This window comes from Balaenoptera musculus, chromosome 3 (assembly GCF_009873245.2).
Source record: "Balaenoptera musculus isolate JJ_BM4_2016_0621 chromosome 3, mBalMus1.pri.v3, whole genome shotgun sequence".
Classification (NCBI taxonomy): domain Eukaryota; kingdom Metazoa; phylum Chordata; class Mammalia; order Artiodactyla; family Balaenopteridae; genus Balaenoptera; species Balaenoptera musculus.
In genome coordinates this window covers 160,234,228-160,251,652 of record NC_045787.1, presented here as the reverse complement: position 1 = coordinate 160,251,652, position 17,425 = coordinate 160,234,228, and the positions used below count along the sequence as shown (strand labels likewise).

Genomic DNA, 17,425 nt, shown 5'->3' with positions numbered 1-17,425 from the left:
GTTATTTAGTAGCATATTGTTTAGTAGCATATTGTTTGTTTTGTTATATTTGGCTTGCTAATGTTTTGTTGAGGATTTTTTTCTTTTATGTTAATCAGAGATATTGCCCTATAATTTTTTTCTGTGTTGCCTTTTTTCTGGTGTTGGTGTCAGGGTGATTTTGGACTTGTTAAATGAGTTAAATTTAAATACTAAAATTCAAATTTATATTAAAATATAAAATATTTAACTTGTTAAATATTCCTTCCTCTTCAATTTTTTGGAATAGTTTGAGAAAAATGAGTATTAAATCTTCTAATATTCTAAATGTTTTATAGAATTCACCTATGACTCTATAGTTAATTTAATAGTTTAACACCTATTCTGATAAAGAGTTGCAATTTTCTGATTCTGTCTATATATCACCTTGCTCAAAGTTTTGTGTACTTTTGCCTTTTTGTTTCTAATAGGAGATCTCCTTTTAGCATTTCTTCTAAGGCAGATTCACGGTTGTTGAACTCCCCCAGCTTTTCTTTGTCTGGGAAAGTCTTTATTTCTTCTTCATATTTGAATAATGACTTTGTTGTATGGAGTATATTTGGGTGACAGTTTTTATCTTTCATGTTTGGAGTATGTCATTCCACTCCCTCCTGGCTTGTAGAGTTTTGGCTGAGAAATTTTCTGATAGCCTAATGGGGGTTCCTATGTAGGTTACCATCATTTTATCACTGACTGCCTTTAAAATTCTTTTTTTTGTCATCGAATTTTGACAATTTTAATATGATGTGTCCTGGAGAAGGTCTTTTTGCATTGAGGTAATTAGGTGTTCTTTTGGCTTCATGGACTTGTATATCCAGGTCCTTTCCCAGGTTTGGGAAGTTCTCAGCTATTATTTCTTTAATCTCTCTGCTCCCTTCTCTCTCTCTTCTCCTTCTGGAATACCCATTACCCTAATGTTGCCCTTCCTAAGAGAGTTGGATAGCTCTCACTGAATTTCCTCATTTTCTAAAAAGATTGTTTCTCTTTCATCTTTTACTTGTTTCATTTCTATATTTCTATCTTTGAGCTCACTAATTCTCTCTTCTATAAGGTCTGCTCTATTTCAATTCTTTCTTGTGCCTTCTTCATCTTGTTTATTGAGTTCTACAGTTCCAGAATTTCAGTGTAGTTCTTTTTTAGTTTCAATCTCTCTGGTAAAGTATTCCTTCTGTTTACTAAATTAATACCTGTCCTCATTGAACTGCCATTCTTAGTTTTCCTGTAGCTTGATAAGTTTCTTCATGACAGCTATTTTGAATTCCCTATCAGATCACATTATTTGTGACATTAAGTCTGTTTTCTGGAGAATTGTCATTGTCTTTTTGTGGTGTAGTGTTACTCTGGTTCTTCATAATGCTTGATGAACTGTTCCTCTGCTGGTGCATTTGAAGTAGTCACAGGTTGGAAGTTAGAGGACTTCTTTTGTTATTGTCTGTTTTCCAGGAGGAAGCATTATAGCACAAGTTTTTCTTTTTTCTTACCTGAGATGCCTCTGCTTATATTTGAGAGTTGGCGCTTTCCACCCTCCACTGGCTTTATAAGAAGTGTGACTCCATGATTTCCTGCCTTCCTTATCACTTCTTATGCCTCAACTGTTCTGCTTTTTTGCGTCTGCCAGTGTGCTGTCTGGTGCACTGGGATGGTGGGTTCCTTCCTCACATCTGGGATCCCCTGAGTTGCAGACTCCACTGCTACAGGGGTAGGAGCATGGGCAGGAGAGCCAGGGTTATGCAGGCACCTCTGTTGAGTCCAGTGTTGTAAGGTTCAAAGGCTCCACTGCTTGGGGGCAGTGACTGGGTTGTGGGTACCTCAGCAGCTGGAGGGATGGGGTCCCAGAACCCACTGTCACTGCTGCCTGGTTACCTGTGGCCACAGGCACTGCTGCAGCTGAGAGACTGGAGCTGCGTGTGTAGCCTCTTCTGCTGCTAATGTTTTCTCTGGGGCTGTGGATTCAGCTGCCACAGCTGGAGGGTCAGGATTTCAGGCATTGACTCAGCTGATCCCTCCGTTCTGCCTCCTTCATGTGTTCTAGTTCACCCACCTTTAGATGTACAGATGTGTGGAATTCTCCAGAGTCTGGGTTGTTGGGCAGGGACACCTTTGTTGAGTTGTGGAAGTTTTACTGGTTGTAGATTGAAAGTGAGAGACAAACAAAGTTTTTTACTTTAGCACGATGCTGATGTTGCCACCATGAAGTGGGTATTTGAAAGTTCCATATTGTTCTCTTCTCTAATTTTATCATTCTTTCTTTGTGCTTCTTTTTCATATTTGTATCAGATATTCTTGAAGATGTACTTGTTCATGTGAGTTTTGAATTCACAATTCATATTTCATATTAAAATTTTTATCAGATTTTCATCAATTTGTAGATTAGGGAGCTTTTTCGGTTTACATTATTGTATCTTTGGTATCTCTCTCCATTTATTTAGGAATTCTTTTATGTCCATCAATAAAATGCTATAGTTTCTCCCTGTAAATGTCTTATGCATTTTTACTCATATTATACCTAAATGCCTCATAAGTTTTGTTGCTTTTGTGAGTGAGACTCATTTCTATTATACTATGTTCATGAGGTTAATTATATAGAGAAGCTGTATTGTTAGTTGATTCTCAAATCTTTCCTAGATAGATAAACATTATTGGCAAATATTGAAAGCATTGTCTGTTCCTGTCCAATCCTTATACTTCTTTTTCTGTTTGTTTTCTAAGTGCATTGTCTAGGTTCTCTGGTAAAATGCAGAAGAGAAGTAATGAGAGTAGGCATTCTTTCTTTTAAAAATGGGGATATAATTGATATATAACACTATATTGGTTTCAGGTGTACAACATAATGGTTTGACATATGCATATATTGAGAGTGGGTGTTCTTATCCATTCCTGAAGTTAATGGCAATGTTTCTGAATCAAGTCTTGAAGATGGCTTGAGAAGGCCATGGTGGGCTTGGAACCTTGAATGTAACCTAGTAGACGCTGGGCAGGGGGGAGGGTAAAGATCAAACATGAGCAGGGGAAGTTGTCAGGGTGAACTTAATAAGGCTTGGTTGTTGGTATAAGGAGCTATGGATTCTTCTTGAACTCTGGGAGAATCATTCTAGTGTTTTAATCTTGATGGTGGCATAATCAAATGACTTGGAAGAATATGGATTAGAGGGAGACAGTTAGTGACATGTGGGAAAAAGGTCAAGACCCCTTACAAGAGCCAGTGTTAAATTTTCTGGAATTTTGCAAGCTGGTTGTTAAACACAGCTGTTATTAAAACTAAGTTATATAAACATAAAATTAGATAAATTAGGGTAATCTAGGACTGAGCCCCGTCTTCTCAATTCTGCTTTTTGTCACTGTCGAGAAGACTAATGTGATGTTCTTACCACTGAAACCAATGGTTGACAGGTCTTAAGAAAATATAGATTATAAGGAGATTGATTCTTCTGTCTGAAAGTCAGAGAAGTAAATTTTTAGGGACAAATAATTTGGTTAAGGATTTGGCAAGTCAGGAAGTAATACAATCTAGAACCTCAACCCTAGAATGGTAAAAAATACTCTAAATTCATTACTTCCCAATTATTTTATTACTTTTTGTAAGATTAAGCAGGTGAAAAAGTAATAATGTCTAGAACCTAAAAATAATAAATGCTCAAAATCTATCAATTCTCAAATGAAATTGAGTTATTTGTAGTGAGGTGGATGGACCTAGAGTCTGTCATACAGAATGAAGTCAGTCAGAAAGAGAAAAACAAATACCATATGCTACCACATATATATGGAATCTAAAAAAAACAATGGTTATGGAGAACCTAGGGGCAGGACAGGAATAAAGACGGAAACGCTGGGAATGGACTTGAGGACACGGGGAAAGGGTAAGCTGGGAAGAAGTGAGAGAGTGGCATGGACTTATATATACTACCAAATGTAAAATAGATAGCTAGTGGGAAGCAGCCTCATAGCAGAGGGAGATCAGCTCCGTGCTTTGTGACCACCTAGAGGGGTGGGATAGGGAGGGTGGGAGGGAGAGGCAAGAGGAAGGGGATATAGGGATATATGTATATGTATAACTGATTCTTTGTGTTATACAGCAGCAACTAACAACAATGTAAAGCAATTATACTCCAATAAAGATGTTAAAAAAAAACCTGCAAAAAAAATCTATCACTTCTCAATTATTTTATTACATTTTACTATTATCTGTACTCTTGAGGGCCTTCACAAGTATTGTATACGTTTTGTGGAAATAGTATGTAAGGGTGTGCACATCTCTTTAACTACTTCAGCCATAGAGAGAGTCTTTACAACACAGAAATTGGCAAATGCTAGCATATCAATGGAGGTGAATCTAGAGGCAGTAGGAGAGGAAGGAGGCTCATTGAGATAGAGACTTGGGAATAGACAGAAGGAAAATCAATACCCTGGAGAGATCTAGAAAGTAAATGGGACAGAATTTGGACACCAAATTCAGTTCTGGCAAAAGATTTGTTTCCAAAGACGACAGAAATAAAATATCAGCAGATATAGTTGAACATGTTGAAAGAACTACCTCAAAAATAGAAATAGATAAAGTTTTTTTGTAGCAAAAGGTACATTCAGTGAGTTTGGACTTTCCTTATTATTTCTTTCCCTAAACTCTGTCTTTAAAAATAAACACTTTATATCTCTATAAGCACAAAGGCCAAATCTCAGAAGCACCATACAATTTTTGTTTTTGCAATGTTGATGTTTTCTTTTGTCCTTCTCATTTTTTAAGAAGATGTTAAGGGAAAAGTGTTAAAGACATAATAGCACCAAATCAGAATGATCTCAGAGTGTAATCAGAAGGATGGAAAGAATTTAAAAGGGAATACTTTTTTGTTGTTATTTAACGTGTGTCCATGGACCAACAAAAACCAACCTGAAAAGCTGTCAATTTCAACTAATATTCGACAAGGGAGCCAATAACACTGAATGAGGAGGGGATGGGCTCTTCAACAAGTGATATTGGGAAAAAATGGATAAACACATGCAGAACAATGAAATTGGACCCCTATCTCATGCCACTCACAAAAATTAACTCAAAATTGATTAAAGTCTTAAACGTAAGACCTGATACCTTAAAACTCCTAGAAGAAAACATAGGGAGGAAGCTCCTCAACATTTGTATTGCAATTATTTTTTTGATATGACACCAAAAGCACAAACAACAAAGCAAAAATCAACAAGTGAGACTACATCAAACTCAAAAGCTTATATGCAGCAAAAGAAATAATCAACAAAATGAAAAGGCAACCTACAAAATGGGAGAAAAATTTTGCAAACCATATATCAGATAAGGGGTTAATATCCAAAATATATAAAGGACTCATACTAGTCAATAACAAAAAACAAACTATCTGGTTTAAAAACAGGCAGAACTAAATAGGCATTTTTTTCCCAAAGAGGATATCAAAATAGCCAAGAAGCATTTGAAAAGATGCTCCACATCACTAATCATCAGAGAAATGCAAACCAAAACCACAATGAGCTATTACCTCACACCTGATAGAATGGCTATCATCAGGAAGATGAGAAACAACAGGTACTGGCAATGATGTGGTGAAAAAGGACCCTTACACACTGTTGTTGGGAAAGTAATTGGTCCAACCACTATGGAAAACAATATGGATCTTCCTCAAAAAATTAGAAATGGGTCTACCATACAATCCAGCAATCCACTTCTGGGTATATAGTCAAAGAAAATAAAAACAGGATTTCAAAGAGATGTATACACTCCTATGTTTACTGCAACATTATTCACAATAGCCAAAATATGGAAACAAAATAAATGCCCATTAATGGATGAATGGATAACAAAAAATGTGAGATAAAGATAAATAGATAAATATGTACACATACACAATAGAATATTATTCCACCATGATAATGGAGGATAGCCTGCCATTTGCAACAACACAGATGGACCTTGAGCACATTATGCTAAGTAAGTTAAGTGAGAAAGAGAAAGACAAGTATCAGATGATGTTACTTATATGTGAATCTAAAAAGTCAAACTCGTGAAAAACAGAATGGTAGTTACCAGGGGGAAGTGGGTGATAATATCGATGTTGTTTAAGGGTACCAACTTGCAACAAGTAGTAAATAAGCCATAGAGACCTAATGCACAGTATGATGAATCTACATGACAATACTGTACTACATTCATCAAAGTTGCTAAAAGATTAAAACTTAATTATTCGACAATAACAAGAAGAGATAATTGTGTAATGTGATAGAGGTGCTAAATAGCACTATAGTGGGATTGTGAGACTTTGACAGGACTGGGGGAAGTGGAGACTCCACTCTTGGAGGGCATGCACAAAGTAGTGTGCACAGCAGGACCCAGGGGAGGGAGCAGTGACCCAATGGGAGACTGAACTGGACCTCCCTGCTAGTGTTGGAGGGTCACCTGCAGAGGCAGGGGACAGTTGTGGCTCACCATGGGACAAGGACACTGGCAGCAGAAGTTCTGGGAAGTACTCCTTGGTGTGAGCTCTCCTAGACTCTGCCATTAGCCCCACCAAAGAACACTGGTAGGCTCCAGTGCTGGATCGCCTCAGGCCAAACAACCGACAGAGAGGGAACACAGCCCCACCCATCAGCAGACAAGCAGATTAAAGGTTTACTGAGTTCTGCCCACCAGAGAAACACCCAGCTCTACCCACTACCAGTCCCTCCCATCAGGAAGCTTGCACAAGCCTCTGAGATAGCCTCATCCACCAGAGGGCAGATAGCAGAAGCAAGAAGAACTACAGTTCTGCAGCCTGTGGAATGAAAACCACATTCATAGAAAGACAGACAAAAAGAAAGGGCAGAGGACTATGTACCAGATGAAGGAACAAGATAAAACCCCAGAAAAACAACTAAATGAAGTGGAGATAGGCAAAATTCCAGAAAAAGAATTCAGAATAATGATAGTGAAGATGATGCAGGACCTTGGAAAAAGAATAGAGGCAAAGGTCGAGAAAATGCAAGAAATGTTTAACAAAGACCTGGAAAAATGAAAGAACAAACACCTAGAAGAATTAAAGAACATACAAAGAGAGATGAACAATACAATAACTGAAATGAAAAATACACTAGAAGGAATCTATAGCAGAATAACTGAGGCAGAAGAACAGGTAAGTGACCTGGAAGACAGAAGGGTGGAATTCACTGCCACAGAACAGAGTAAAGAAAAAGGAATGAAAAGAAATGAAGACAGATTAGAAGACCTCTGGGACAACATTATATGCAACAACATTCGCATATAGGGGTCCCAGAAGGAGAAGAGAGAGAGAAAGGAACCGAGAAAATATTTGAAGCGATTATAGTAAAAAATCTCCCTAACATGGAAAAGGAAATAGACACTCAAGTCAGGAAGTGCAGAAAGTCCCAAGCAGGATAAACCCAAGGAGAAACATGCCGAGACACATAGTAATCAAATTGACAAAAATTAAAGACAGATTCACTTTGTTATAAAGCAGAAACCAACACACCATTGTAAAACAATTATACTCCAATAAAGCTGTTAAAATTTTAAAAAAGACAGAGAAAGATTAGTAAAAGCAACAAGGGAAAAACAACAAATAACATACAAGGGAAATCCCAAGAGGTTAACAGCTGATTTCTCAGCAGAAACTCTACAAGCCAGAAGGGAGTGGTATGATACATTTAAAGTGCTGAAAGGGAAGAACCTACAACCAAGATTACTCTACCAAGCAAGGATCTCATTCAGATTCAATGGGGAAATCAAAAGCTTTACAGACAAGCAAAAGTTAAGAGAATTCAGCACCACCAAACCAGCTCTATGGCAAACGCTAAAGGAACTTTTCTAAGTGGGAAAAACAAGAGGAGAAAAAGACCTACAAAAGCAAACCCCAAACAATTAACAAAATTGTAATAGGAACATACATATCAATAATTACCTTAACGTGAATGGATTAAATGCTCCAACCAAAAGATATAGACTGGCTGAATGGATACAAACACAAGACCCATATATATGCTGTCTAAAAGAGATCCACTTCAGACCGAGGGACACATACAAATTGAAATTGAGGGGATGGAAAAAGATATTCCATGCTAATGGGAATCAAAAAAAACACTGGAGTAGCGATACTCATATCAGATAAAATAGAGTTTAAAATTAAGAACGTTACAAGAGACAAAGAAGGACACCATGTAACGATCAAGGGCTCAATCCAAGAAGAAGATAAAACAATTATAAATCTATATGTACCCAACACAGGAGCACCTCAATACATAAGGCAAATGTTAACAGCTATAAAATAGGAAATTAACAGTAACACAATATTACTGGGGGACTTTAAACCTCACTTACACCAAGAGACATATCATCCAGACAGAAAATTAGTAAGGAAACACAAGCTTTAAATGACACAATACAGCAGATACACCAATTGTAAATATTTAAGCACCCAAAATAGGAGCACCTCAATACATAAGGCAAATACTAACAGCCATACAAGGGGAAATCGACAGTAACACAATCATAGTAAGGAACTTTAACACCTCACTTTCGCCAATGGACAGATCATCCAAAATGAAAATAAATAGGGGAACACAAACTTTAAATGATACATTAAGCAAGATAGACTTAATTGATAGTTATAGGACATTCCATCCAAAAACAACAGAATACACTTTCTTCTCAAGTGCTCATGGAACATTCTCCAGGATAGATCATATCTTGGGTCACAAGTCAAGGCTTGGTAAATTTAAGAAAATTGAAATCATATCAAGTATCTTTTCCGACCACACTGCTATGAGACTAGATACAACTTACACGAAAATATCTGTAAAAAATACAAACGCATGGAAGCTAAACAATACAGTACTAAATAACCAAGAGATCACTGAAGAAATCAAGAGGAAATCAAAAAATACCTAGAAACAAATGATAATGAAAACACGGTGACCCCAAACCTATGGGATGCAGGAAAAGCAGTTCTAAGAGGGAAGTTTATAGCAATAAAATCCTACCTCAAGAAACAAGAAAATCTCAAATAAACAACCTAACCTTACACCTAAAGCAATTAGAGAAAGAAGAACAAAAAAACCCCCAAAGTTAGCAGAAGGAAAGAAATCATAAAGATCAGATCAGAAATAAATGAAAAAGAAATGAAGAAAGCTCGTTCTTTGAGAAGATAAACAAAATTGATAAACCATTAGCCAGAGTCATCAGGAAAAAAAGGGAGACGACTCAAATCAATAGAATTAGAAATGAAAAAGGAGAAGTAACAACTGACACTACAGAAATACAAAGGATCATGAGAGATTACTACAAGCAACTCTATGCCAGTAAAATGGACAACCTGGAAGAAATGGACAAATTCTTAGAAAAGCACAACCTTCCGAGGCTGAACCAGGAAGAAATAGAAAATATAAACAGATCATTCACAAGCACTGAAATTGAGACTATGATTAAAAATCTTCCAACAAACAAAAGCCCAGAACCAGATGGCTTCACAGGCGAATTCTATGAAACATTTAGAGAAGAACTAACTCCTATCCTTCTCAAACTCTTCCAAAATATAGCAGAGGGAGGAACACCCCCAAACTCATGCTACAAGGCCACCATCACCCTGATACCAAAACCAGACAAAGATGTCACAAAGAAAGAAAACTACAAGCCAATATCATTGATAAACATAGATGCAAAAATCCTCAACAAAATACTAGCAAACAGAATCCAGTTGCACAATAAAAGCATCATACACCGTGATCAAGTGGGGTTTACGCCAGGAATGCAAGGATTCTTCAATATAAGCACATCAATCAATGTGATAAACCATATTAACAAATTGAAGGAGAAAGACCATATGATCTTCTTAATAGATGCAGAAAAAGCTTTTCACAAAATTCAACACCCATTTATGATAAAAACTCTCCAGAAAGTAGGCACAGAGGGAACTTACCTCAACATAATAAAGGCCATATATGACAAACCCACAGCCAACATCGTTCTCAATGGTGAAAAACTGAAACTATTTCCACTAAGATCAGGAACAATGTTGTCCACTCTTACCACTATTATTCAAAATAGTTTTGGAAGCTTTAGCCACAGCAATCAGAGAAGAAAAAGAAATAAAAGGAATACAAATCAGAAAAGAAGAAGTAAAACTGTCACTCTTTGCAGATGACATGATACTATACATGGAGAATCCTGAAGATGCTACCAGAAAACTACTAGTGCTAATGAATGAATTTGGTAAAGTAGTAGGATACAAAATTAATTCACAGAAATCTCTTGCATTCCAATACACTAATGATGAAAAATCAGAAAGAGAAATTAAGGAAACAGTCCCATTTACCATTGCAACAAAAAGAATAAAATACTTAGGTATAAACCAACCTAAGGAGACAAAAGACCTGTGTGCAGAAAAGTACAAGACACTGATGAAAGAAATTAAAGATGATACAAACAGATGGAGAGATATACTGTGTTCTTGGATTGGAAGAATCAACATTGTGAAAATGACTATACTACCCAAAGCAATCTACAGATTCAATGCAATCCCTATCAAATTACTAATGGCATTTTTTATGAAACTAGAACAAAAAATTTTTAAATTTGTATGGAGACACAAAAGACCCCAAATAGCCAAAGCAGTCTTGAGGGAAAAAAAAGGAGCTGGAGGAATCAGACTCCCTGACTTCAGACTATACTACAAACCTACGTTAATCAAGACAATATGGTACTGACACAAAAACAGAAACATAGATCAATGGAACAGGATAGAAAGCCCAGAGGTAGACCCACACACATATGGTCACCTCATCTTTGATAAAGGAGACAAGAATATACAATGGAGAAAAGACAGCCTCTTCAATAAGTGGTGCTGGGAAAACTGGACAGCTACATGTAAAAGAATGAAATTAGAATACTCCCTAACACCATACACAAAAATAAACTCAAAATGGATTAAAGACCTAGATGTAAGGCCAGACACTATAAAACCCTTACAGAAAAACATAGGCAGAAAACTCTGTGACATAAATCACAGCAATATCCTTTTTGATCCACCTCCTAGAGAAATGGAAATAAAAACAGAAATAAACAAATGGGACCTAATGAAACTTAAAAACTTTTGCACAGCAAAGGAAACCATAAACAAGACAAAAAGACAACCCCCAGAATGGGAGAAAATATTTGCAAATGAAGCAACTGACAAAGGATTAATCTCCAAAATTTACAAGCAGCTCATGCAGCTTAATATCAAAAAAACAAACAACCCAATCCAAAAATGGGTCAAAGACCTAAATAGACATTTCTCCAAAGAAGATATACAGATTGCCAACAAACACAGAAAAGAATGCTCAACATCACTGATCATTAGAGAAATGAAAGTCAAAACTACAATGAGGTATCACCTCACACCAGTCCGAATGGCCATCATCCAAAAATCTACAAACAATAAATGCTGGAGAGGGTGTGGGGAAAAGGGAGCCCTCTTGCACTGTTGGTGGGAATGTAAATTGATAGAGCCACTATGGAGAACAGTATGGAGGCTCCTTAAAAAACTAAAAATAGAACTACCATATGACCCAGCAATCCCACTACTGGGCATATACCCAGAGAAATCCATAATTCAAAAAGAGACATGTCATTGCAGCTCTATTTACAATAACCAAGACATGGAAGCAACTTAAGTGTCCATCAACAAAAGAATGAATAAGAAGATGTGGCACATATATACAGTGGAATATTACTCAGCCATTAAAAGGAAAGAAATTGAATTATTTGTAGTGAGGCGGATGGACCTAGCGTCTGTCATACAGAGTGAAGTAAGTCAGAAAAAGTAAAACAAAAATCTAAAAAAATGGTACTGATGAACCTACTGGCAGGGCAGGAATAAAGACGTAGACATAGAGAATGGGCTTGAGTACATGGTGTAATGGGAAGCTGGGACGATGTCAGAGAGTAGCCCTGACATATATACACTACCAAATGCAAAGTAGATAGCTAGTGGGACGCTGCTGCATAGCACAGGGAAATCAGCTCGATGCTTTGTGACCACCTGGAGGGGTGGGATAAGGAATGTGGGAGGGAGGCTTAAGAGGGAGGGGATATGGTGATATATGTATACATATAGCTGATTCACTTTGTTGTACAGCAGAAACTAATACAACATTGTTAGGCAATTATACTCCAATAAAGGTGAAAAAAATTCATAAATAGACATACATATATCAAATCATTATGTTGTACACATAAAACTAATACGTTATGTGTCAATTATATCAAAAATTTTTAAATCGTAAATAGGAGTTGAAGTTTATAAAATATACTCCTCCCTTGATGGAAATAATTATATCATTTATTTTCTAGTTTATTTATGTTATGAATCACATGATGCTGCACCATCTAGTCATTCATGGGATAAACCAACACTACTTGATTGTAATTGACAATTTTAATAAATCATTTAATTTGATTAGGTGATGTCTTATAATGGTTTTAAAAATTTGCATGGATAAGTAAAGTGGGACCATAATTGTCATTTCTTGTAACATTTTACCTGGTTTTAGAATTAAGATTGCATTAATCAGATGAAATGAGCTCAGCAGATTTCAATTTTTCCTTTTTTTTTCTTTTATTCGAAGAACATGTATAAGATATTAATCAACTATTCCTTAAAGTTTTATGAGCACTCATAAACCCACTGGGACTAATGATTATAGGAAGGGAAGGTCTTTAACCATTTCAATTTCTTTAAAATTTTTGAATATCCATGGACTCTCTTTTTTTCTCACACCAGTTTTGCAATTTTATATGTTTCTGAGAATTCATTCATTCATTTCAATTTCTTAACTTATATTTTATTAGTATTTCTTTTCATTTTAAAATATCCATTATTTCCATAGTTATTTCCAATTTTAATTTTGTTTTTTTTCATTGGCATTTTCTCCTTGGCTCTATCTTGTTAATCTGTTCCAATCACCTGATTTTGATTGTCTTAAGCATGATTTTCTGCATAAAGTTTCTGATAAATATATTTAAAGATGTGTATTCCCCTCATGGTACTGTTTTAGCTTAAAACTTTGACACTTGATGCTTAAATTACTTAATTATAAATATTTCTTCATTTTATGATTTAATATTTAAACAAAAAATTATTTAATAATATATTTATCTTTCTAATTCATGGAATTTGGAAAGCTATTCTTTATTGATTTTCAATTTTAGTGCATTATATTCTATATATAATTTATACTTTGAAATGGATAGAGGATTTCTCTATGTCCTAAAACAAGGTAAATTTTGGTTAAAGTCCTCTATGTGCTTGAAAGAAATGTTTAATCTTGCTTAGTAAAAAGCCTAAATGTATCCAGGAGCTAACGTCTGAATATTTTAATGCATTGTAATTAATAATTCCCAAATTGCATTTCTGAACTCTTAAAATTTCCAGCTTCAATTTTATTTTATTTTTTTGCCTGCGTTGGGTCTTTGCTGCTGTGTGCAGACTCTCCTCTAGTTGCTGCGAGTGGGGGCTACTCTTCATTGTGGTGTGCAGGCTTCTCACTGCGGTGGCTTCTCTTGTTGCGGAGCATGGGCTCTAAGTGCATGGGCTTCAGTAGTTGTGGCACGTGGGCTCAGTAGTTGTGGCCCACGGGCTCTAGAGTGCAGGCTCAGTATCCAACTTCAATTTTAAAATCTCTCCCTCTAGTACTGATTTTTCTAGTATTTGTATTTTATAACTATTTCACTGAAGTTATGTTGAATATTTATTCCTAATATTCAAATGTATACCATTATATAGGTTAATTGTATATATGCAGGTTGCTAAAATGTTCTTTTAACTTTCATAAAATATTCCTCTTTGACCCTTCCTGTGTGCATGTGTGTGTGATTTTTACATTTCAGTATGCTTTTAAACTAGAAATATTTTCCTTCACAGCCTATTTATAACAAAATCACAGTTAAAATTGATAACTAAATTAAGAATAATCCCTTCATATTATTCATAAATCATCATTCATTCTTACCATAATAAAAGTTTTCTCTATTTCCTTAATAATACTTAACGAATATCTCATCTAAATCAGCATCTAATCCAGTAGGCTATATTGCGTGTGGTTATGTCCCTTGAATTTCTATTCATCCTTTTCTTGACCCTGGCTTATTGATGAGACCAGAGCAATTGTTCTGTGGAATATTACTCCTTCTAGATTTTCTGATTGCTTCCTCGTGGTGTTATTTATCTTGTTCCTCCATCCTCTGCACATGATCAATCTTTTTGATGCTCAGCTATGGCCAGTGGGCACATTTTTAATCTGGTTCTGGCATCCCTTAACATTAACACTTTGCTCAGTGAAAGTTCCATTTCACAATGGAAGACATTTCCTAAGCTTGTTATCATGCCCAGACCATTTCCTCAGGGAACCTGCTTCCTTTTACTGGCATATGGTAACAAAATATTATGATTATTGTTTCATTAAATTCAATTTTTTTGCTTTCAGGTTTGCTTCCTCAGCTTTCCTTTGCTGCACATTTGCTTGACATATATTCGTCCATCCTTTTATTTCCAAGCGTTCTCTTCAGTTCCTTTAGAAGAGTAAATACAAAATATGAGATACAATGACAGAAATGAGTATCATTAAAACAGTATTAAAATAAATATGAATGGGTTACTCAATTAAAGGCAAAGACTCAGAGAAAAAAGTTTTTATAAAGCCAAGATCCAAATATATTTTCTAGAACGGGCACAGTAGTGAAGAGAAGATGACCCTGATCATCTATGTCTGTGTTGATTACAAACCTGAATCTTTCATTTCTTTTCATCACTGTTAATAAAAACCCAGGAGCCAAACTATGTTTTAAGCATTTAATATGATGATCTAATTTTATCTTTATCACCATTACTAAGTGGTAAGAAGTATTATGATTTTTTTCCATTTTACTGATGAAGATTCTGAGACCCAGACAAGTTAAGCAAATGAATATATGGTACAGAGCCCTTCAATTGCCACTTAATCTATGTTAGAGCCTCTGATTTAACCACTGTGCCTTCATTCTGTTTCTGATCTCACCAGATGCACCATCCCTGTCTTGTCAGAACTATAGCGCAGTGTCTGAATTCATCCTCATCGGCTTCTCCACTTTCCCTCAGCATCTCCTGCCTGCCTTCTTCCTGCTGTACCTGCTGATGTACCTGTTCACGCTGCTGGGGAACCTGTTCATCATGGCCACCATCTGGAGGGAGCACAGCCTTCATACGTCCATGTACTTCTTCCTGTGTGCCCTCTCCGTCTCCGAGATTCTGTTCACTGTCACCCCTCGAATGCTGGTGGACATGCTCTCCACTCACTGCTCCATCACCTTTGTGGCCTGTGCCAGTCAGATGTTCTTCTCCTTCACGTTTGGCTTCACCCATTCCTTTCTGCTCATGATCATGGGCTATGACCGCTATGTGGCCATCTGCCACCCCCTGTGCTACCAAGTGACTGTGCCTGTCTTGTGTCCTGGTCCTGGGCTGGTGGCTCAGTCATGGGGATGATGGTGACATTGACAGTTTTTCACCTCAGCTTCTGTGGGTCTAATGAGATCCACCGTTTTGTCTGCCACGTGTTTTCCCTCTTGAAGTTGGCCTGTGGGAAGGAGACAGCCAATGTCACCATGGTTGTGATCATGGTTTGTGTCACAGCCCTGCTGGGATGCTTATTTCTCATTGTCCTCTCCTATGTCTTCATCATGGCCGCCATCTTGAGGATGCCCTCTGCTGAGGGCCGGCACAAGACCTTCTCCATCTGTGTATCCAACCTCACAATAGTGATCGTGCACTACGATTTTGCTTCCATCATCTACCTCAAGACCAAGAGTCCCCATTCTATGGACAGTAACACTCTGATGACCACCACCTATACAGTCTTCACCCCCTTTCTTAGCCCAATCACTCAGGAATAAGGAGCTAAAGAACGCCATAAAGAGAAGCTTCTGCAGAAACTCTGTCCCCTAAGCTCTTGATGGCCAGTTTATGATGAAGAAATATGATAGAAAAGTTGGGAGATAATAATGTCTGTCTTCATAGAACTCTTGTAGTGATTCAGGTCTGTAAAATACCTACACTCCATATGAGTTTGATGCATACTAGCTATTTGTTTTTCTCCAATATTTCCCCCTCTTGCATAGGCTCTATCATCATATTCTCTTATTTATACCCAGTGAGATGAACTCCATTCCATTATCTATGCCTATGAATGTGTTATCTATCTGTAGGCAGGTGGGGAGCATCACATGGGTGTGTCAGGACCCTGATGCACCTGGTTCTTCTTTTTTTTTTTTTTTTTCATTTTTATTGGAGTATAATTCCTTTACAATGGTGTGTTAGTTTCTGCTTTATAACAAAGTGAATCAGTTATACTTATACACATATCCCCATATCACCTGGTTCTTCTTGAATGGACTAGCAAGAGAAAGTTTTATTTCCCCATCCACCAAAATAAAAATAAACAAAATAACCTAAAGATAATAAGAAATGCCACCAGCATTGGGTCTTTTCTATGTATGAAGCACTGTGTCTGGTGTTTTGTTTTTATTATCTTTTTAATGATAACAAATATACAAAAGAAAATGAACCATTTGTCTCTGAGAATGGTTTACTATTTACAGTTCATCACTGCATTTTGGAGTGATAGACTCTAAGAGAGGTTTTTGCTTTCGTTTGTTTGTTATTTTTTGTTTGTTTTTATCTTGAGCTCAATTGAGTGAAGAAGGTCAGAATGTAAAGCAGAGAGAGAGAGAGCACGAACTAGATCTAGTGAGAGCAAAAGCAATATAGAGAGCAGGCTAGGAGGAATGGAATCCTTTAAATTGATCTGATCATTCAATTGGATAAAGAAAATATGGGGCAAAATCTGGGAAATAGAGGAAGATTGAGAAGGAGGTTGGTAATAGGGCAATGTTCATATGAAGAATGGAAGATGAGGGTGGTAGGGAGGAAGAAAAGGAGAGAGAGAGACAAAGGGCAGAGAGAGAAAGGGAAGAAAGATCAGTGTTTAGGTAAGAATATAGGCACGTAAAAGAGTGTTGCTTGTCGTTTCCATTTGTGTGAAATATCTTTTACTATTATCTCACTTTCAGTCTGTGTGTCTTTAGCCCTGAAGTAAGTCTCTGTAGGTAGCATATTGAGGGGTCTTGATTTTTTTATCCAGTCATCCACCTTAAGTCTTTTGATTGGAACATTTAGTTTATTGACATTTAAAGTAATTACTGACCATTGAGAATGACGTTAGCTGTGGGTTTGTTGTATATGGCATTTATTATGTTGAGGTAGATTCCCTCTATCCCCACTTTCTGGAGAGTTTTTAACATAAATGGGTGTTGAATTTTGTCAAAAGATTTTCTGCATCTATTGAGATGATCATATGGTTTTTATTCTTCAGTTAGTTAATGTGGTGT

General features: G+C 36.6%; 1 protein-coding gene across 1 annotated transcript; it reads left to right on the top strand.

The window, feature by feature from the left end:
- Nucleotides 1-13,247: 13,247 nt before the first annotated feature.
- LOC118892611 (olfactory receptor 10H3-like) lies at nt 13,248-16,063 on the top strand. Its single transcript, XM_036847353.1, is given in 4 exon segments — nt 13,248-13,281; nt 15,061-15,468; nt 15,471-15,915; nt 15,917-16,063. Coding segments are annotated over 4 exon segments (954 nt in total). The 3' UTR covers nt 15,984-16,063.
- Nucleotides 16,064-17,425: the final 1,362 nt, after the last annotated feature.